The sequence below is a fragment of the Myotis myotis genome, unplaced genomic scaffold (assembly GCF_014108235.1).
Source record: "Myotis myotis isolate mMyoMyo1 unplaced genomic scaffold, mMyoMyo1.p scaffold_m19_p_13, whole genome shotgun sequence".
Classification (NCBI taxonomy): domain Eukaryota; kingdom Metazoa; phylum Chordata; class Mammalia; order Chiroptera; family Vespertilionidae; genus Myotis; species Myotis myotis.
Genome location: NW_023416317.1, coordinates 51,785,751 through 51,807,606, shown reverse-complemented (window position 1 = coordinate 51,807,606; position 21,856 = coordinate 51,785,751). Strand labels below are relative to the sequence as shown.

At 50.4% G+C, this 21,856-nt stretch overlaps 1 protein-coding gene across 4 annotated transcripts in view; it reads right to left on the bottom strand.

Moving 5' to 3' along the window:
* LOC118668365 (myosin VIIA and Rab interacting protein) overlaps positions 1-21,856 on the bottom strand; it is a 168,588-nt gene that overhangs the window by 29,267 nt on the left and 117,465 nt on the right. For all 4 annotated transcript variants that reach the window (XM_036333238.1, XM_036333237.1, XM_036333239.1 and 1 more), the window contains 6 exons: positions 20,070-20,150; positions 19,428-19,525; positions 19,184-19,264; positions 15,423-15,566; positions 6,438-6,591; positions 2,172-2,812 (listed from right to left, as the gene is read on the bottom strand). In XM_036333238.1, coding sequence (XP_036189131.1) covers positions 2,172-2,812; positions 6,438-6,591; positions 15,423-15,566; positions 19,184-19,264; positions 19,428-19,525; positions 20,070-20,150 — 1,199 coding nt within the window. The remainder of the gene's footprint in view (positions 1-2,171; positions 2,813-6,437; positions 6,592-15,422; positions 15,567-19,183; positions 19,265-19,427; positions 19,526-20,069; positions 20,151-21,856) is intronic.

The window sequence follows — 21,856 nt, the reverse complement described above, 5'->3', positions numbered from 1 at the left end:
GGAAAAATGCGCAATCTCAGTCGTACCTATGAAAATGTTAACTGAAAAGAAATGCACTTCTTCTCTCACTTAAGGTGGTGGCAGTTTCACAGGCTGACGGCACCAAGTACTGTGGGAAACATACTCAAACGATGCTTGGCCGCGTGAACTGCTATGAGGTTTTGGGAGCTTGATTTGGCCAGTCCTCATTAGAATGAAAGATCCATGTACCTCAAGTCAGCAATTCTACTTCCTGTACTTGTGTAAAGAGATCTGCACAGCGATATTCTCCGCAGCGTTGTTTATAACCTCAGCCTGTGGAAAGTCTTTAATGTCCATCTTTCTGGGAACTGTGGGTGGTGGTCCCTCCCCACCACGGAGAGTGGAAAGCCCGGGGGTTGGGGGGACGTTGGCAGCAGCCTGCCCCCGTGGGGAAGTCTTCCATCACTAGCATCGCTTAGACTTTTCCGTGCATGGTTCAGAGCGATAAGAAAGAGACTGACTTCCGTTAGATTTAGTTTTGTTTAAGAACTCCCTACAGGCAAGGCACCCTCACTGCTTGCACCCGGATGGATTGCTCCCACTCCCACACTCTCGGGGACCACGAGATGCAATCTTTTGCAGGTACGATGAGCAGTTCTGTGTGTGCTGACATCCCTATGACTTATTGTTAAGAGAAAGAGGAAGAAGAATATGGATAGAAAGACGCTGGTTTTGCTAAAACACAGATACATTTACAGAACTATATTTCTAAATGTACTATATGCGTATAAATGCACAAATACAACTGTAGTCATTTGGGGGAAGATAACAAGGATTTAGGGTTGTGGTCAAGGGAGAGGATATCTGTGTTTTGAAATTTATAAATTAAAAGTATACAGGTAAACTATAATATATATTTTTTTCTTTTGAGAAGAGAACTGCTCTAGTAAACTAAAGAGAAGGGAGGATCGGGAGGCCAGAGTTTCCAAGTCCCTGGAAGTGCAACGCCATCGCCACCTAGTGGAAGGAGAGGACACTGCCGGGGAGGTGGACACAACACTGGTCCAAGCCATCACCTTTCTCCCGGCGCTTGCCTTCTCTTTATTGACGCCTTGCAAAGATGAATACCAAAAGATAACTTGCAAGGCACTTCAGAATAAATAGAAAGCTTCAGGCACCTACAAAACTTTATACCTGCAAGTGTGCAGACGACCCTCAAGAATATCCCCGAGGGAAGTTACTCACGGTTTCGGGAAAGCAGTCTGCACCTGAGCTAGGTGATAATGATTCCCAGTTGCACAGAACTTTATATTTACTCTATCGTCACAACAATCCTGAGATCACTTTTAATGATCTTGTTTTAGAGAAAATGAGAGCTTAGCCCAAATAAGGGCCTTTTCTAGGCACGATATGCACAGGTCAGGTAGGCCTGACGCCAAATTCTGTGACATTCACTTCCCTCAACCCTTCTTTGAAGTGGGTTCCACTAGTATCTCCATTTACAGACGAGGAAGCGGAGACCTAGATGCTTTGCCCAGGTCACATAGCTGGACTTGAACCAGGAAGGCTGACTCTAGGCCCCAGGCCCTTCCCCTGGTGCCAGTGGCCCTCACACTTGCATGCACAGGATTATCAGGAGAGTCCACTGCCACAGAGATGGCTGGATCCGGCAGGACTGGGGTGGGGCCTGCGAATCTGCATTTCCAGCATGTTCCCTGATGCCGCTGGTCCGGGGCCACACCTTGCAAAGCTACTTTGAACCCTAAGCTCTCATCTCTGAGGGGGCCGTGGAATGCCAGAGAGTTGATGTGACCTGTCTGTGTCGCTCAGCTACCTAGCAGCAAACATCATGGTGAGAATCTGGGTCTGAAGTCTTAACCCCGGACTCTCTATGCCAGTGACGGCGAACCTTTTGAGCTCGGCGTGTCAGCATTTTGAAAAACCCTAACTTAACTCTGGTGCCGTGTCACATCTAGAAATTTTTTGATATTTGAAACCATCGTAAAACAAAGACTTATATTTTTGATATTTATTTTATATATTTAAATGCCATTTAACAAAGAAAAATCAACCAAGAAAATGAGTTTGCGTGTCACCTCTGACACACGTGTCATAGGTTCGCCATCACTGCTCTATGCCAACCATGCTTGAAGGAGTACACATCCTCCCGGAAAGTGTGCGCGCGCGTATGCACGCACCTATTTTATTACCTGGTGGGTGTTCGGCTCCTGGGAATGGGCGTTGGGGGAAGACAGCTCCTTGCTTGGATCCTCTGAGCCCACGCGGGCCCTTCTCCACCTCCGGGCCCTCCGGTCTGGTGCGTGGGGGGCCTCCTCAGGCTCGCTGCTGTCCGAGGTCTCCCTGCTGGCTGCCTGGGGATTGAAGTTCACGTCCAGCTCCCCCTGGAGGTGCATCTTTTCGGCGACAGGGGTCCTAGGAGCCTTCCTCTGCAGCCAGGACAGTCTGGCCCGATGATGCCCTGTTTCCCGGGAGGAGCCAGTGGAGGACGTCTCTGAGTCAGAGCACGTGGCCTCGAGGTGGGGGGAAAGCCTGGAGGAAGCAGAGGTGGCGGAGGGGACTTGGTCCAAGCCTTGGGCCTGCGTGGGCTGAGGCTGGGGGTTCCTGGGCAGATCCTGGCGCCGTGGGCATAGCGTGCTCAAGGCCTCACTCCAGTCAAAGTCCTCCTCGCTGTCGGAGCCCATCTCGTCGTAGGCGGAGGCCACGCTGGAGGCAGCCTCCAGGGCCTGGAACGTGCCACTCTTAGGCTTGGCCAGCAGGCGGGCGGGGGGCAGAGCGCCATCCTTCAGCGCCACCCAGTTCCCATCGGGGCTCTGCAAAACGGGGGCCCGGTCTGTAGGTGGGGGGGAGAGAGAAACCAGAGAGGCCGTTATCAGCTTAGAGCAGGTGAGGCTGCCACCTGCCACTGCCCCATGACTGGCTCCTGGGGTCTTGGGGAGCAGATGCTCTAGGAAGTCCATAGGGGCACACCTAACTGGGGGCAAGTTTAAAGGTCCCCAGGAAGTCCCTCGAGGCCTCCCAGGGCCCCAGTGCTGCACAGATGAAGAGAAACTCAGAGATCTGACTCCTATCTAATGCCACCCAGGTAGATGGTCCCCTCCGTCTCCGAGAGTCGCCCCACTCCTGTCCTCGGCTGGCCTGGCCTGGGCAGCGACGGGGAGAGGGGAAGGCTGCTGCTGGCAGCCTCAGGTCCTGGCTCTTTGACTTTGGCCATGGTTTTGTCTCTTAGATCCTCCTTTTCCTCATTGGATGGGAGAAGACACCATCACCTGATTCCATCACCTGCCTGGCCCACCTCACAGGTTAGCACACCCTGCCCTCAGCAGCTGTACAGACCTCACTCACAACAGCCTTGGCAGGTGGCGCGGGAGTCAGCCCAGTGCCGCCTCCTCTCCTCCCCTGCCTTTGGCAATCCCAGGTTGCCATGTTCCCCTGGGGAAGCTAGAAGTTGGCCAACTTCTTTCTCGGCAAGAGCACAGACGTCTCCACGAACACTCAACCCTATGAAAACCTTGGTTGTCGAGCTGCATCATGGGAACTGCTCAACGTCGCATCTGGGCTCCAAGACCACATTCTCTTTGTCCACTGGGGGCATCCTCTGGAACCCTGCTCCTCGCCACCCACTCTTCTGTCCAAATTCTCACCCTTTCCTGGTTGTGCAGACGGTAGTCAGCGAGCAGCTGGGGGCAGGGACCGTCCCCTGATCTTCCCATCCCAGCTGTGCACACAGGAGATGCTCAGTCAAGGTCTCTAAGTGAGTGTGTGTTTGGGGGGACCCACGAGCTGCTGTGAGCGCTGTCAGGACTGAGGCAGAGTTGCTGTGGTTCACTCAGCCCGCAGTGCCCCCGGCGCTAACCCCAGCTGTGGACCGGACAGGCTCCAGAACCAACCCTCCTCCTGACGCAGAAACAGAGCTGCTGACAACAGCCCAGTGGACATTAACCTTCTACAGTGACCTCCGCCTCCAGGCCTCCTCTGTTCTGCATCTCTGCTCCGCTCAGGCTGGGCCATGCCCCCCGGAGTGATCTGTTTCCTGCTGTACATATCAGACAGCGGTCAGGACCTCTGGGGTTGGCCCGAACATTTCAGCATGTCAAGGCCCAGCATTCCTCAGGAAAACCAGTGGTTTCCTACACAAGCGCTTTATTTATTATTAATTTTTCATTTTCCATCTTCCTTCTGAGGGATGCATGGATGTTTGGACCGAGTGTGAAATGTGTGTGTGTGTGATGTTGTTGAACTAAGTTTTATGCGTACACAGAACTGATGAATTACACGCGGGTGCCTTGTTTTACGGAATATTATGCACGCAATCGTGTTTCGAAAAGCGAAGCCCTCTGCAAATGTATGCGGAGTGCTCGTAATTCAGCGGGGAACTGTTTTGTGGAGTGGAGTGTCTTTTAGAAGGTTTATCATATCCTTTAAGTGTACCAGTGTGTACGTTTGAATTCTGAAATGCTGTTCTTGTCACTGCTGCTTGTTTGTTTTTTAGGTGGGGGGACTCTGTCAATTTGAAAAAGCTGTGATCGGAGCCACGGTGTCTGCATGTGAGGGCCAGGGTGCTCCCAGCTGTGGGGTCCTGGACAAGCTATTCACCCTTACTGACCCCCAAGGCTTTCACCTGGCACGCAGGATAATGGCAGTGCTTGGGAATGCCATGGGAGGAATAAACAAAATTGGGCCCGCAGGTGGCCGCTGTCCCTTGTAAAGCGATTCTTAAAAGCTAGATATTTATTACTCTTTAGTGAAGATCTATTATGTGATGTTCTCAGAGGTCCTGTGGAATCTAAGAGTTCCTTCTCTGTGATAATTTTCCATCCAGGTGAGAGAGAAAGAAAAAAAAATATGAATGAACGAATGAATGAATGTGGGTCTGTTGGGCAACAGCAGGGGGAAGAAAACTGATCTAGAAAGGGAAAATGCACTTAAGGAAACCCAAAACCATACGCATACACAAGGAAAACTTCATGTGCTCACAGAATCTCCGCAATTTCTACTGACAGGTCCTAAAAGGTTCACATGAAAAAGACTTCTTTTGGAAGGTCTTTAGAATAACTGTTAAAAAATACTTCATGTTTTTTATTCTTTGCACTGTGATAACAACAGGATTGGCTTATCTGGCTGCTGGTTAAGTCTTTGCCCTGACAGGGTAGAAGTGATAGCATAATCCTTGAAAGCACTGTGGGTATTTTGCTGCTAATTTATTGTTACGGTTGCTGAGGAAAGGGGTCGAGATTTGGGGGGATAATATGGGGTGGAAGTACTCTCTATGGCTCCCTCTTGTGGGGACAACATTCCTAGCTTCCATCACAGGTATGTGTGTTTAGGTGAGGAAGGAACTGACCTGTGTGGGGTGGGGTGAGCATCTTTATCCCAGTTATGGGGCCCAAGAGACCTCCCTGGCCTGGGCACAGGGGCTTCCCCGCCCTCGGCTGCTCCCCAGGGGATTCCAAGCATCTGGCAGCCTTCTGATGTGTGTGTGACTCTGGCAAAGGGACTCAGCTAGTTTGGGCGCCTAAGGTTGGGAGGGATCACATGACTTGAGAGCTTAATAAAGGACTGTGATAGATGTTGAGGAGTTTCTGCAGAGGGAAGTTCAATTGCCCTGTACAGAGGTGAGGCATTCCAGGAGAAGGAGCAGGAAGAGGGAACAGCAATGCCCTCCTCCTGTGTGGCAGGGGGAAAAAAATCATGTGTCATCCGTTCCTGGGATGCATTTTCCCAGCCAGGACTACATTTCCCAGGATCCCCTGCTTGAAGGTGGGGCCATGTGACTAGTTCTTGCTCCTGGGATGGGAGTGAAGGTGGTGCATGTGTCATTTCCCTGCTGAGGGCTTAGACAGCGGGTGCACTGACTTCTCCATTCTCTCTTCCTCCACCTGCTGGCCGGGTGAGGATGACCAGCAGAAGACTCGGAGGCCCTAGGAGATGGCAGAGCCACAGGGTCGAGGAGGCTCTGAAAGCCTCCTGCAGCCAGGACACAGCACTGCACGGCTGCCTGACGAGACTAAAACTATGGCATTAAACCACCTAAAGGTGTGGTTCACTTGGCATAGCAAGTGTCACCCTAACGAATATGTCAGGCTTCAGAAAGGACGCTCTTATAGCCAGACACTGGGACCCAAATCCCTCTGAACGCTGACACGTCTGCTGGGTTGGATTAGCGTTCCTGGCCTGTATGAGACATCTTCCCCCGTCCATGGACCAGGGGCTAGTCCTCGTCTCCATCCACTCTACAGGCAGCTGACGTGACGTGGGCTGTGCAGCCATGTGAGTTACACACACACGTCCAGGAGCCCCCACTGTCCCACGGGTCTCACGGGAACACTGCCCAGGCTGCCCACAATGGGCACACGCTGCTCAGATGACAGAAGAGCTGAGCGGCCACGCGGCAGCCAGAAGCCTCCACGCAGCACAGTTAACCCACAGGCCAACTAGATGCTGCTTAAAACACTCACCTGCCTGGTCCGGACTGTCCCGGCTCCTCCAGCTGGGCCACGCCGGCTCCTCCCTGGGCTGCTGGCCCAGGCTCCCCGGCTGCCTCGACGCAGCCTCCAGCAAACAGGTCTGTAGGGCATCTTCTCCGATGGGTGAGAACTCGGACGGGGACCGCTGTGGGCAGAAAGGAGGGGAAAGGGTGAGCTCCTGGGGCGCGGGCCCCGGGGGGAACGCCCTCAGCTTGGCGGCCGACACTGCACAGCGTGGAGGAGAGTGACGGTGTGGGCTTTTCTCGTGTTCTGGTTAAAAGCTGCAAATCAGTACACAGACATACAATGGCAGAAACGGGTCCTGCTTATTGCACCGCCAGCCGGCCAGCCTGCTCCAATGGAACAGACAGAGCCAGTTCTCACGGGCTCCGTATCCAGCCAACCCCCAGCTAGTATTTCTCAGGGCCGATTACATGTAATAAAAGTAAAAGCATCGTTTCCTCGAAGACTCCGAGCCTGAGTTTCAGCAGGGTGGACAGTAAGCCACAACGTAGGTGCTGCAATAGACAAGTGAGCCAAGAGTGGTCAGTCCACAAGCCCGGAACTATCGCAACACAGTCCGACTCGGCGCCTGAATGAAAGAAAGGGAAATAAACTCCAACCCAAGGAGAAGTGGGATTTCCAACGACTGACAGGAACCTTCTTCAAGCTGTATCATAAATATGTTACAAATATTATCTGTAGAGAATGTGAAGCTCAAATGTTATAGATAAGGAATTTCATCCAACAGAGACCCATGCTTCCCTTGTCACTTAATGAAGGAATCCTCTTTTACTAGTGACCTAGTTTTCTCTTTTTATATCGACAAACCCAGGGGGAAAGGGCAGGGAAGAGTGAAGCCCCCGGCAGCGTCTAGGACAGCAACGCGAAACCAAGGACTGTCTCTAATGCTCACCCAACCGAGCAGTCTGTCTCCACCTGCTGGCATGTGACAGAAGTGAAAGCACCTTTTCCTCGAAGACTCCAAACTTAAGTGTCAGCAGGGCTGCAATAGACAAGTGAGCCAAGAGTGGTCAGTCCACAAGCTCTAGGCCTGGTCAGTGCAACAGCCTAACGCCTCCTCTCCCACCACAGGTGCTAAGAAGACGAAAGGAGGTGCGAGGAGACAAAGGAGAGTGCTTCTGGGGAGCTGTGGGCAGGCCCTGGGTGGCTGGGGCTGGACCCAGGAGGAGAGCTGTGGGCAGGCCCTGGGTGGCTGGGGCTGGACCCAGGAGGGGAGGTGTGGGCAGGCCCTGGGTGGTTGGGGGTGGACCCAGGAGGGGAGGTGTGGGCAGGCCCTGGGTGGTTGGGTGTGGACCCAGGATGGGAGCTGTGGGCAGGGCCTGGGTGGTTGGGGGTGGACCCAGGAGGAGAGCTGTGGGCAGGGCCTGGGTGGTTGGGGGTGGACCCAGGAGGGGAGCTGTGGGCAGGCCCTGGGTGGTTGGGGGTGGACCCAGGAGGGGAGGTGTGGGCAGGCCCTGGGTGGTTGGGGGTGGACCCAGGAGGGGAGCTGTGGGCAGGCCCTGGGTGGTTGGGGGTGGACCCAGGAGGGGAGGTGTGGGCAGGCCCTGGGTGGTTGGGTGTGGACCCAGGATGGGAGCTGTGGGCAGGCCCTGGGTGGTTGGGGGTGGGCCCAGGAGGGGAGCTGTGGGCAGGCCCTGGGTGGTTGGGGGTGGACCCAGGAGTCAGCTGGACCTGGGCCTTTACTGTAATACCTTGGCCAACTGACTGAATTACTTTTCAAAAAATATTTTTCCCCATCACAACTGACATTCAATTATATTAGGCTCATGTGCACAACATAGTGATTAGACATTTATGTAATGTATGAAGTGGTTCCCCTGATAAATCCAGTACCCATGCAACACCATGCAACTGCTCGACTCCTCCACAGACTGTGAGCTCCCTGAAGGCCGGGAGAGACTTTGGGGGGGGTGGTCCTCAGTCCCATGTTTGTGACTGAATGTGTGGAACTCAGGTCTGGTCTGGAGGAGCTGACAGCCTATTGCCAGGTGCCCTGTTACTGTAGGCTCACAGGAGATACTTCCTATTCCCATCTCCAAGCTCCTCACTGTAAATCACGCAGAGCATATGTTCAAAAAAGGGGAAAGTAGCCGGACCAGCATGGCTCAGTGCTTGAGCATCGACCTATGAACCGGGAGGTCACGGTTCGATCCTGGTCAGGGCACATGCCTGGATTGCAGGCTCAATCTCCAGCAGGGGTCATGCAGGAGGCAGACAATCAATGATTTTCTCTCATCATTGATGTTTCTCTCTCTCTCCCTTTCTCTCTGAAATCAATAAAAATGTATATTTAAAAAGGGGGGGGGGCCCTAACTGGTTTGGCTCAGCGGATAGAGTGTCGGCCTGCAGACTCAAGGGTCCCGGGTTCGATTTAGGTCAAGGGCAAGTACCTTGGTTGTGGCACATCCCCAGTAGGGGGCGTGCAAGAGGCAGCTGATCAATGTTTCTCTCTCATCAATGTTTCTAACTCTCTATCCCTCTCCCCTCATCTCTGTAAAAAATAAATAAAATATATTTAAAAAAGGGGGAAGGGGAAATAATATTTAATGTTTCATTTTATATGTGGAAGAAGCAGGGCTGGTGATGTCTGGAAGGATGGCCTGAGTTAGAGTCTGCACATGTACACAGGGAGGCTCAAATAGTAATTGATGCATCTACATGTGTGTCTGCAGGAAGTGGCTGGGATCATTTTTATGAGACAAAAATGTCCCCCAAGATACAAAAGCCAAGGCCAAAAAATAGAAAGTCCCTCGCTGGTCCCAACAGGGGAGATGGGATATATGTTCCTCATGAGAAAGCTGGGGGTGCCAGGCTTTTATCATCTACGCCAGACAAGCATTGTTTCCCACTAGGAAATGCTATTTCCTGATATTCACAAAAGGCTCCAAAGGACTGTCTGTAACCAGTCACAGGACACTGCTGGCCGGGTCTCCAGCCAGGGCGGAAAAGCCCACTCAGAGGCCCAGACCTGGTTTCACCACAAATGTGTTGCAATAAACACACTGAGCAGTAGATGGCGCCACAACGATGCTTTTATGGACCAGTTAGTTCAAGCTCTGCGGCTCCTGGGAAGTGATGGGATTACCTGAGTAATTTATTTGCTCATAACCTTGGGCTGGGCCGCTTGTGCCCTTTCTTTCCCACCCACAGACTCTACCTTTCTTCCCTTCCTCTAACCTACCCGAAGGCTCGTGGAAGAGGCAGGGCTGGTGATGTCTGGAAGGGTGGCCTGAGTTAGAGTCTGCACATGTGCGCACGGAGGGCTGGGAACGCTGGTGGAGCCCGTGGTCTGGGAATGCCAGCATGGCAGGCCCGCAGAGCCTTGCAACGAGGGACTTGAGAATCCGAGCTTCCAAACAGGCCGCGCCTCTTAACTCTGCAGGCACTGACTATGGGTGGTGTGTTAGGTCAAGTCCGGCTCCTCCTCTTGCTATGTGGGCTCTTGGGGGAAACTTCAACCACGCTAAGCCTCAGTTTCCTCATGCAGAGGGATCGGTGTCAGGCCGGGCACAGGGAAAACACTCAGTAAACAGTAGCTAAAATAAGAGCAGTTATTAAGGCCTCTCACTGAGCCAGGCACCTTATCCATCCTCTCACTCAGTCCGATTGGGTGTGCATGAGTAAACTGAGGCAGGCATTGAGCTCAGGTCTGCCTGGCTCCAAGCCCATGCTCTTCCACGCCCTCCGGGAGCTGTGCCCGAGCCTTTGCTGGAAGCCTGGGAGCAAAGCACTCCCGGCTACCGTGCACCCAGCGGGACCTGTCACGGAGCTCTCCGGCCCTGCAGCTCTGGGTGAGACACCCAGTGTGATCATCAGTTCTCTGGGATCAGTGACCCTTGAACAATGTGGGGTTTAGGGATGCTGACCTCCGTGCAGTGGAAAATCCATATATAACTTTTGACCCCCCTCAAAACTTTACTAATAGCCTATAGTTGACCGGAAGCCTTACTAATAATACAGTTGATTAACATATTTTGTATTATATCCATACTAGTGGCCTGGTGCACGAATTTGTGCACATTGAAAGGAAATTAATTAGAAGAAATATTTTAATATTGCTATTCACCCTTTCTCTATAATAGAAGTGTCAACCAAATTTACGATCGACAATGACAGATGGAAACATACGCGTGCAATTGGCACTGCGAGAGCTTTATATGTATTGTGCATGCGGGAGTCAACTTAGCCTTTTATAGATACAGAATAAACTTGCTTAATTAGACCTGCTTTCTGATTTAGCTAAACTTTTTCCAGCCCAGTGAATTACCCCAACTTCTCTTTCAGGTAATTGTCGGCAACACAGCAGTAAACATCAACATGAAGCAGATTATTATTGTAGATCATGCAGGGAGAACAAAGGGTAAAATATTTAACTGCAGCAGTGTTTAACTATATTCTGCGCAGTGAGAAAACCTGAAGTAACTTTCAAGGTTCACCATTCCTTACTTCTTTTCAGTTGGGTCAAGTTTCTAAGCTTTCTAAATCTCTGTTTTCTGGCTAATGAAAAGAAAATAGGATTCCAAAGTGTCTCCTATCTACCTACTCCAGGACTTCTGTAAGGATCAAATGAGATGAGGCCCAGGAAAACACAGACATTCACAGACATTTGGTTACAGTGTAAAATGTTTCCACCTGACTATAAAGCAAGTCATGTTCCTAGGCTAAAGAAACTCCAAGGAGGCTAGTTGCTAGGGAGAGGAACTAGGGAGAGGGAGAGGGTATTGCTATGTGACATCATTACCAGGATGGACACTTAGCATATTAGCCTTTATAAAGAGAGATTATATACTGTCTTCCATTTTTTAAACAAATTAAAGAAACTGATTTCAGAGAGAGGAAGGGAGAGGGAGAAAGAGACAGAAACATCAATGATGAAGGAGAATCATTGATTGGTTGCCTCCTGCATGCCCCACTGGGGACCAAGCCCACAACCTAGGCAATGTGCCTTGACCAGGAATCCAAGCAGGACCTCCTGGCTCATGGGCTGATGTTCAACCACTGAACCACACTGGCCAGGTTGTATATTGTTTTCTTATAATAAAGTAAGCTAGAGAAAAAAAAATATTAAGAAAATCATAAGGAAGAGAAAATACAGTATTTGTTGGAAAAAAGTCCACAGAGAAGTGGACCTGCGCAGTTCAAGCCCCGTTTTTCAAGGGCCAACTGCCCCTTCCTTTACAGTCGCTGCGTCCTGAGTGGGCGGCAGCAGAGCATTCTACCTACACCTCTCGGAACGGCGCTATGATTGCTCTAATTGTCGTCATGGCCAACAGGGCAGGCTCCCCGAGGCACCAATCACTATCAGAACAGTCTTCGCGATCAAGGAGCTCACAGCATAAAACAGGGACAGAACGTTTTTAGCAACGAGGGCTTGGGAGCAAAGGGACCGGTAATAATGGTCAGATGACTCAACAATTGAGACAGCTTTGCTTTGTATTTGTAGGGTCAGTCGTAGCCATTGAATTCAATCCAATAATTATAACAATAATAAAAAATGACTTCAGGTCTGTAGGACAGCCAGTCAAAGGGCAGAGCAACTATGCGGGAGAAAATAGCAGTGATTCAGTGAAACGGGGGAGGGAAATAAAAAAGAAAAGAGCAGAGACAGAGAGTCAGGGCCGGGCTTAGTCACTGGCATATCCCGAGTGCCTGGCCCCTGAGGCCATCATCATGATATCAAGAGGATCATCGTATTATTATTACAGAGACACATTTTTATATACAGGCGCCCAAAGGGACAGGCACCGAATGAATTATAACCCTGGGCTAGACCTTTTAGGATATTGCATCATAAGGCTTTGAAAGGCGATGGTGCTGACCCCCTACAGGCAGAGAGCCACACAATAACGGAGGAAATTAAAAAGAGAACAATCACGCTGAACTTTCTTTCATGAGAACAGATGAGAAATCCTGGCTGAATGGGAATGAATTAGGTTTGGGATTTGCAGTTAAGCCCAGGGAGCCTGCAGCGCTCCGAACTCGGCGCAGTTACTCCCCGAGCCGCACAGAGGAAGACGCTAGATCAGCGGCTCTCAACCTGTGGGTCGTGACCCCTTTGGGGGTCGGACGACCCTTTCACAGGGGTTGCCTAAGACCATCGGAAAACACATACATAATTACATATTGTTTTTGTGATTCATCACTATGCTTTAATTATGTTCAATTTGTAACAATGAAAATATATCATGCATATAGTGGGGCCTTGACTTACGAGTTTAATTCGTTCAGAGACGGAGCTCGTTAAGGAGCTTGTTAACTCAAATTACTCTATCAACTCAATGCAAAAAAATCAGCCGAGAGATAGCTGGTATCTCAAAAAACTCGTTAGTCGGGACACTCGTAAGTTAAGGCCCCACTGTATCAGATATTTACATTATGATTCATAACAGTAGCAAAATTACAGTTATGAAGTAGCAACGAAAATAATTTTATGGTTGGGGGGGGGTCACCACAACATGAGGAGCTGTATTAAAGGGTCGTGGCATTAGGAAGGTTGAGAACCACTGCGCTAGATCAAGGGCATTGGAGCAGGAAAAGGGTATTCAATGCCTGGCCCCACCAACCAGCACATGGGTGGCCTTAAGTAAGTTATATGAAAGCTTTAGCCTCCGATTCCTCACCTGTAAAATGGGTCTAATGATACCTGCATCCCCATCTTGTGATGGGCAGACAGTGCCTGCTCCTTACCCAGCAATGGTTCCTGTCCCCTCCCACTGGGGCCTCATCAGCATCTGTGGCCATCGTGCTGGGGCTGCCACTCATATTGTATTCCAGATGAATGGGGCTCCCACAGTCAGGCAATGTGGTGGCCTTGACCAGGCTCAGTCCCTCTCAGGTCCCAATTCCCGAATGTGGTCCCAGCACAGGCTCCTTCATCACAGGGGTCCAGGGCCTGGAGTGGGCCAGGTGGGGCAGGAGTGCGGGGGGTGGGGGTGGGGGTGCGGGGGGTGGGAGGGGAGGAGAAAGAGGGGAAGCATTGGCTTCGCCCATGTGGGTGGGCAGTGTGCCCAGATGCACTGCATGGACCCCGTGAGGAAGCTGACCCTTGTCCACTGGATGTGCCCCCACCTCGAGGGCCCCAGGCTGGCCCTGCTATGGTGCTGGTTAGAGGGGAAGGGCTAGGGGTCCTGGCCAAGGGAAGTAGGCCTGTGACCACTGCAATCAGGCTGCTCAGAGGGGCCAACTGTGCCCGGGGCTGAGCTGGATGCGGGATTTTTCTTTATTCCCCGTCAGGCGGCTCTGCGTGGGGCAGTTCCTGTGAGCACAGTGTGGCTCCTGACTAGCGCTTAGGTGAAAACACACTGTTTCCGTGGTATAAATCCCGGCGCAGGGAGAACTCAGAGGAGGGGCCAGGAGGAGACTCCTTGATGACCATCCAAGTCCAGGGTGAAGGTTGTAGTGATCTTGTCCCTGTGGTACAGTGCCTACACCCCTGCCAGGCCACACAACCTGGGGTTAAAGTGTTAACCAGAAGGAGTGCTTACCCAAGGGGGTGCCCCAATGTCCTTTATGGGCTTTTATTTCAAGTCACAAACTCGAGGTTCTATCTCCCGATACCCGCTGTGATGCCCTGCCCCCTGCCCCAACCCCAAAAGTGGACTGATCCTGGGGAGTGGACATAACTTACAAAGAGATTCAAAAGATGCTTTAGAGTCAGAGAGGGACTTCCACTGGGCCCTACTCTATCCCAGCATCGGGAAATAAACCATATTCTGCTCTTTGCCCGGGAAAAAAGTAAGAAATGAGTCAGCGCTGTCTCCCTCGGTGTCGAAGGCAGAGTGAAGACCGCGCTGCGTGGGAGGCAGGCGTCTGGCGAGACAGGTCTCCTGACAAGAAGAGAAAGCCCCGGGGGTATTAGCGTAGAACCCGAGTGGGAACCCTGTGCTAAAAGGCTCCCTCGGTGAAGGCGGCAGCGAAATAAGCTGACAGCATGTTGACAACGGAAGGTCCTGCCAATCAGCCAGTGAAGTGAAATCTCTGATAAAGCCGTAAGGATGTGCCCTGTCACCCCCACGCGCCTGGCGACTGGTGAATCCTGGGCAGAGTATGCAGGCGAGGCTGCTGACCATCCCTTCTGGGCTGGCGTGTCTGCCATGGGGCCGCTCTGCATACCCCTTTCACTCTGTTCAGAAAGGGGGTGCTTGCCCCTAACCCCCAGGAGGAGTGGGGTAAGCACTAGGCATTGCTCCCCCACTCAGGTGACTTTTTAAGCTGAACCTGTGTGTTGCCGTGGCCCCGTGCTCTGCCTGCTGGCACCCGGAGCCGTGGAACCCACGCCCAACTAGCCAGTCCTCCTTGCTGAGCCTCCCCAGGCCCAGCCTCTGCTTCTCCCACGCTCTGCGTGTCCTCCGCTGGGGCCCCTTACACAGAGAGCCGGGATTTCACAGGCCGGGTGCCGCTACTGCAGACATGAGCAGGCCCAGACCCGGGTCACAGGAAGGGCACTGTGCTTCCAGATTGCACCCCTGGCTTAGTCTCAGGGTGACAGACAGGAAGGCTGAGCCACACCACGACTTCCCGATTATGTCTCGATGTGGCCATTTTGGTGACTCAGATGGCAGTGGCCATTCTCTTGCTGTCCCTTTCCGGCTTTGGAAAAGCAAGTGGTCTTCCTGATACAGCTTTTTATTTTCCTCAAGGGACTTAGTACAGCTCTTTCCGGGATGAATGAAAAAGTGCCTACTGACATCTTGATTTTCCCTGGATTGGTCTGCGTGGAGAAACCTACCTCTGTGTTCTTCAAAGTCCCTTCGTATCTATTCTTTCTTTCTCCTCCCTCACCCCTCCTACCCGGACTCTCACACACGCTTTCTCAGTTTCTCCCCCTGCCCACCACCCTATTCCTTTATGCCAGCCGGTGGGCACACGAGTTAATTACAGATGGTTCCGTGTGCTGACCCCGTTTCCCGGGGAGAGCGTGCAGGATGCCTGCGTTACTGCCTGGAGACTCACCCAGCGGGTGCTGGAGGCAGGGTGGCCTCCCGGGGAGGCTGCGGTCCCCTCGTCGGCCGCCTTCGCACTGCAGCTCTGGGGCTGTGACCACTCTGGCTCTTCTTCCATTTGCTGCTCACCTTTGCTCTTCTGTTTTCTTATGATCTGGGGAGGAGGTGGGGTGACAAAGGGGGAGAGTTACTGGAGGGGCCTCGGAGTCTAGGTGGAGTGACCGGGACCACCTTTGAGATTTTCCTTTCAGCCGCGCGAGAACTTGGTTTCAACAGAAGGCCAGCCTCCTTCAGATCTGTCTTATGACAAAACAGTACAACTATGGCCTTGAACATTCCACAGCACTTTACAGTTTACAAATAATCATTTTATGACGGCAACGACTTCTTCTCTTTACCAAGTGCCAATCATGTGCCAGACGCTAGGCCAGGCACCAGAGATGCTCTATCTCATTTAATCCTCAAAACACTGCTAAGAGCTACAGACTGCAACTATACCTGTTGTACAGATGAGGAAACAGGCTCAGAGAAGTTAAGTTACCAGTTAAGGATGCACAGCTCACAAAGAGTGGAGCTGGATCTCAAACCAGTCTCTGGCTGTAAATCTTGATTTTAGGAAGCAACGGGAAGGCCTGTGCAGGGGGCAGACAGCAGGAGTCATCTGGGTTGGCTTCGGCTTGCTCGCTCCGCTTGCTGTGTTGGGCACAGCCATGGGGATTGAAGGAGTCCATTTATACAATGGTCTCTGGGCTCCCATCTTCCTACAGGCAGGAAGTAGCTGAGAAAACGGCTGAGCCACCAAGATGAGCATATCCTCCAATGCCTTTTTGGACCAGACAAGATGATGAAGAGGAAGACTGAGAGCCAAGGGAAGCAATGAACTACAGTGCATTCCCAGGGACAGACCTGGGTCTAATCAAGGCCCACCCCCGACCTGCAGAGTGGGGACCTGGCACGTGCACCTAGCAGGGTTTCAGAATTGCTATGGACCGGTCACCTCCCATCTTTGCAGGTGGGTGGGGTAGTGTTGCTGTCCTATCTCGGCATTGTGTGTTGGTATGTGGGGACAGGTGACTTGTTTGCTTAGGTCATAAGTCTCCATCTTAAAAGGAACTGACTCTGAGTCACATGTACAATGACTTTGATCTGTTACTGACTGAGGCATTTGGGGCTCCTTAGTGGGAAGAGTGTCATGTGGAAGAGACATGACTTACTGTGACTAAAAGGAAGACTGAATTTGTCCAATGCTCCCTTTGTTCCGTGACTCTGTGCTTCTCCCAGGACAGGGAGGATATACAGGTGACCCTTGAATAACACAGGTGTAAACTCCATGGGTCTACTTATACGCAAATTTTTAAAAATCCACATATATGTGAATCCATGCAGTTCTAACCCGTGTGGCTCAAGGGTCAACTGTATTTTTCTTTTTAAAAAAAATATTTTTATTGATTTCAGAGAGGAAGGGAGAGGGAGAGATAGAAACATCCATGATGAGAGAGAACTATTGATCGGCTGCCTCCAGCACGCCCCCTACTGGGGACCCAGCCTGCAACTTGGGCAAGTGCCCTGACCAGGAATTGAATAAACCGTGACCTTCTGGTTCATGGGTCGACACTCAACCACTGAGCCACACCAGCCGGGCTTACCTGTATTTTTCTTAGTGCAGTTGAGAATCTGCATAAGCAGGAAGCTGACTTTATACATGGATTTTCAACTGCACAGGTGGTTGGCACCCCAACCCCCACAGTGTTCGAGGATCAAGTGTACCTCCCACCTTTGTCTTTGTGTTGACTGTGTGCCTGGCTTTGGCTAATGACATGTGAGGAGGGAGTGGGCTACAGGGAGTTATGGCTGAGCCTAGGCCTTGATAGACATCACTGGCTTCCTCTTGCTGCCTTGTGCTTGGTCATGGTCATGAGTAGCCGATGAGGTAAATGAGGTAGGGCCCCAGAGTGAACACACTTGACCCCAACCCACTGCTTTAGATGCAGCCAGTACAGATGCATGAGCGAGAAAGAAACTGTGGTACAATAAAAAATCTATGTGCTGTTAGACTGACTCCAGATTCAGAGCTTCAAAAATCCTTGGAATATTTGGAGTGACAGGAGTGTCTTTGTTATGCTAATGAGGTGGCTCATGGCCAGGGCCACTAGATAGGAGGAGGCTGGTGGCTAAAAAAAAACAACCAACCAGAGAAAGACAAATACCATACTATTTCACTTACATGTAGAATCTTAAAAACAAAATAAAGGGACAAACCAAACAAACATATTCATAGATATAGAGAGCAAATGGACAGTTGCCAGATTGGATAGGATTGGCTGATGGGTGAAAAAGGTGAGGGATGAAGAAGTACAAATTGGTAGTCACAAAATAGTCATGGGATGTAATTCTGTAATAACTATGTATGGTATCAGGTGGGTATGAAACTTATTGGGGTGACCATTTCATAAATGTCTAATCACTAAGTTATAACCTGAAACTAATATAATATTGTATGTCAACTGTAACTGAAAAGCAATTAAAACCCAATCCTGTAAACCAAGGAACTTTAAGCTCTACCCCAACCTCTGGGGAGGGGACAGGGACTAAAGTCTGAGTTCATGCAGGTGGTCAATGACTTAAGCCAGCGGTTCTCAACCTGTGGGTCAAGGCCACTTTGGCGGTAGAACGACCCTTTCACAGGGGTCGCCTAAGACCATCCTGCATATCAGATATTTACATGACGATTCATAACAGTAGCAACATTACAGTTATGAAGTAGCAACGAACATAACTTTAGGGTTGGGTCACAACATGAGGAACTGTATTTAAAGGGCCAGAAGGTTGAGAACCACTGACTTAAGCAATGATGCCTACTTAATGAAGCCTCTATTAAAAACTCTGAAACACTGAGGCTTGGGGAGCTTCCTAGCTGGTACAGGCACAGAGAGGGCATGGACAGTTTGTACACCCATTCCACAGATCTTGTGGTCCCACCATCTCTTCCACTGGCTGTTCATTTGCATCTTTTCTACTAATAAAGAGGTCACTGTAACTAAAGCACTTTCCTGCGTTCTATCAGTTGTTCTGACAAATTATCCAAATTGAGGGAGGGTCACTGGAAGCCCTGAATTTGCAGAGGGCTGGGCAGACGGGGGTGACGCGGGGATTCCTGAGACTTGCACTGGCATCTTGTGGGACTGAGCCGTTCACGTGTGGAGTTTGTGCTCTCTGCCTAGTGTCAGAACTGAAGTGAATTCTCGGGGTTGGCGTACTGGCTGTGAAACACAGAAATAAGCCTGTTTAAAGCCACAGAGTTCTGGGGGTGCGTGGCTTCTAAGTTGTCATTACGGACACACCTGGCAAAGGACAGTTTAGGCAACGTAGGTAGCAGGGGGTGGCTGCAAGCTTTTTCGGCAAAAGACTGTTTGAGAAGTGTAAGAAGAGGATACCCACACATGCACACACGCACACACATGTACACAGGCATGCACACACACACAAAGCTCCGGAAACAGGAAGCCAGTGAGTAACCTACTCAGCGATGAATTCCTGGCTCCCCACCCACTAGCTCCATCCCTAAAGGCAAGCACACTCCATCCTTTGTCTTAGATTTTGCAGTGCAATCCCTCTGCATTAGCCTCCTGAGCACAGAGGACAAAACGACAAGGCACAGAAATGGTGCCTAAGAAGACACCAACCACGCCAGTGGTTGCTCTACAGCTCTCGGGAGGCCCCGCTCTGGGCCAGGGTGGTAAGTTGCCGTCATCGGGTGGCCGGGCCACCTACCTTCTGTAAGATAGTCGTGGCCAGCTCCTCAGTCAGCTCCTCCTTGTGGTCCCGCAAGTAACTGGCCTCATTCTGCTTGTCCTGCAGAGGGAGGGAAGAGAATGGCCGATGGCTGGGCAGGTTTGGGGTACAATCCCTTTCGTGGGGGTGAGAGGTTGACACTGGTTTCCTGACAACCAGCACTTTTCTCTGGCAGCCAGGACCCCGACCCACACCGCCCCAGAGAGGAGAAGGGGGTCCATACCAGGCTGTCCCCATAGGCTTCTGCTTTGGAAATCGCCTCCTCGATGGCCTCTTCGGCCACACGTAAGGCAACAGCCAATGTGTCCATCATGCTGTGTCCTAGGAAACAGAACAGAGGTCGCTTTCTGAAAGGGAATGACAAGTAAAATGACGGCTCCATTGGAAGCTCTTCTGCTTAGCTCTTCTGCTCAGACCTCTGGGGAAGGAGCTGAAGTGTCGGAAAAGGCTGTATTTGAAACTAGAAATTTGTTTTTGCTTTTAACCTCTGCTCTGAGAGAACTATTACACTGGTATAAAAAAGTAGAAGTTAATCAGTAAGTGGTACATTCTTTATAAGAATACTTTAATATGAAGTGCCCAGGTATGTTGATTTTTATATTCCAACTCCAAACACTCACTAGTTGATCACCAAGTATCTGGCGGTTGGGTAGCAAATACCCTTCTCTAGGCCACACCTTGGATTTACTCATCTATTTTGATGACGGATCCATACAAATGGCAACCCCTGGAGACTCCCACACAGCAATACATAGTTGTATCAAGTGTTCATAATGCAACTGGGAGATCTGGACAGTATCTCCCGGTAGAAGGTGCTTCTATTCTTCCAACCTTCCATTAGCTGTAAATTCTTAAGCAAGTTTACCTTCTGATTGCCTATAAAATGTTGAATCACTGCCTGAGACACTTCCTTCATTCTCCAGGTTTGCCTCAAAAAAGCTTCCTCCTGGGGGAGAGGGAAGAAAGGAGAGAGGGAGAAATCATGATTATCAAAGGTCTTCAGGGAGCACAGACGCACCAAATTGGCAAACCACCATTTCCCACTTGAAGTTAGCCCTGCTGACAGGTTAGTGAATCACTGGGTTACACAACAATGCTACATTTTTGGATCAATCACATTTTTCTTCTCACATTGATGATTCCTGGTGTAGCATTGCTACCACCCCAACTTTCTTCCAGTACCTTCTTTGGAGGCAATGTGGAATCCAAGACAGAAAAATGGATTGAATTCAGAGAAATGTGAGGTCAGCTCCTGGACCTGCAAGTTATTAGTCATGTGACCTTGAGCAAGCACCCTTAGATGAACTGAAGATGGAGCCATTTATTCAGAATTCTCCTGAACAAATTATAGAGAAATTGGCTGTGCCTGAGGGTTATCCAGAGAGCTTTAAACAGTATCTGTATGGGGTCCCCTCCAGAGATTCAGAAGTAATTGACTGAGCATTGGAAGATGATCTGGGCACTGGCTTGTTTTTTATAAAACACCCTAGGTGATTCTAATGGGTAGTCAGGATTGAGGATGGCAGATGACAACCACATAAGGGTGTTGGGTTGTAGCTAGAAGACAATGGTAATGACTCCCCACTCATCTCACATAACCAGGAGGCCATGTAAGCACTTGAGGTGGGACTAAATTTTCTAGGTGGCGTGCAGAATAAATCTCATTGTTTTGTGATCATGACTTTACTTTTTGAGTACCATCTCATAAAGTGTCTCCCATCAGCTTGTTTTCATGTGTATCAAGAGGAAATCGTAATTAAAATGGAGATACCAATCATATTAAAGCAACCAATTCTAATATGTCTTGGTAACTACAAAATGCTTTAAGACTGAACTAGCTAGTGCAATATGGAGATCATAATATATGCCGGGCATTGAGCCTTGCTTTGAGAACACAGAGACAAAGGAGCTGTTGTCTCCACGTGGCCCAGCAGGAACAAAGCTTAGTCAACCATCACCGGATGCAGTGTGCTAAGTGCTGTGACTGAGCGCCAGGTGAAAGAAGTGAATCGCAGAGGGCCCGGGACCTACATCTGTTCCAATCATGGCAGACAGTTATTCCCAGCAAACGATCATCCTTTGAAAATGACACTGGAGGGTTTCAAAGCCCTGAGCTGGCCCACTTGGGATTCGTGTCAGCCTGCTCCACCGGTGGCGCCACTGGGAGAAATGGAATGAGATCAGAATTGTGTTCTGTGCTGTGAGCGTCTCTACACAGGTTTGTTTCCTTTCCATTTGCATTAAGCCCTAGAGAACGCCGATGAGATTTGAATTTGGGGACACGTAAAGGGGTCCCTAAAGCAGACCGGAGGATGTACAAGAGAGGAAAGAAAAGACGGCATGCAAACGAGTGAGCCGATTCTATTCTGAAACTTTCTTGAGAAATATTTTTGGGTTGAAAAACTACTGTGACCACCTTTACTTTAAATTTCTCTTTTCTGCCTCCACTTCTAGAAACATATTTTTAGAAAACCCTACAAAGAGAAGATAAAAATAATCGGTGGGAACCTTGGGCACTGCTCTCTTCGCCATAGGCAGGAAGAGAGAGATTCTAACAACTACCACAAAAGGCGCTAATGACTCCACGTTTAATGCTTCCATCCTGTTTTGGAGAATACAAAACAAGGATGGTGAAAAAGCTCTAAATGAGAT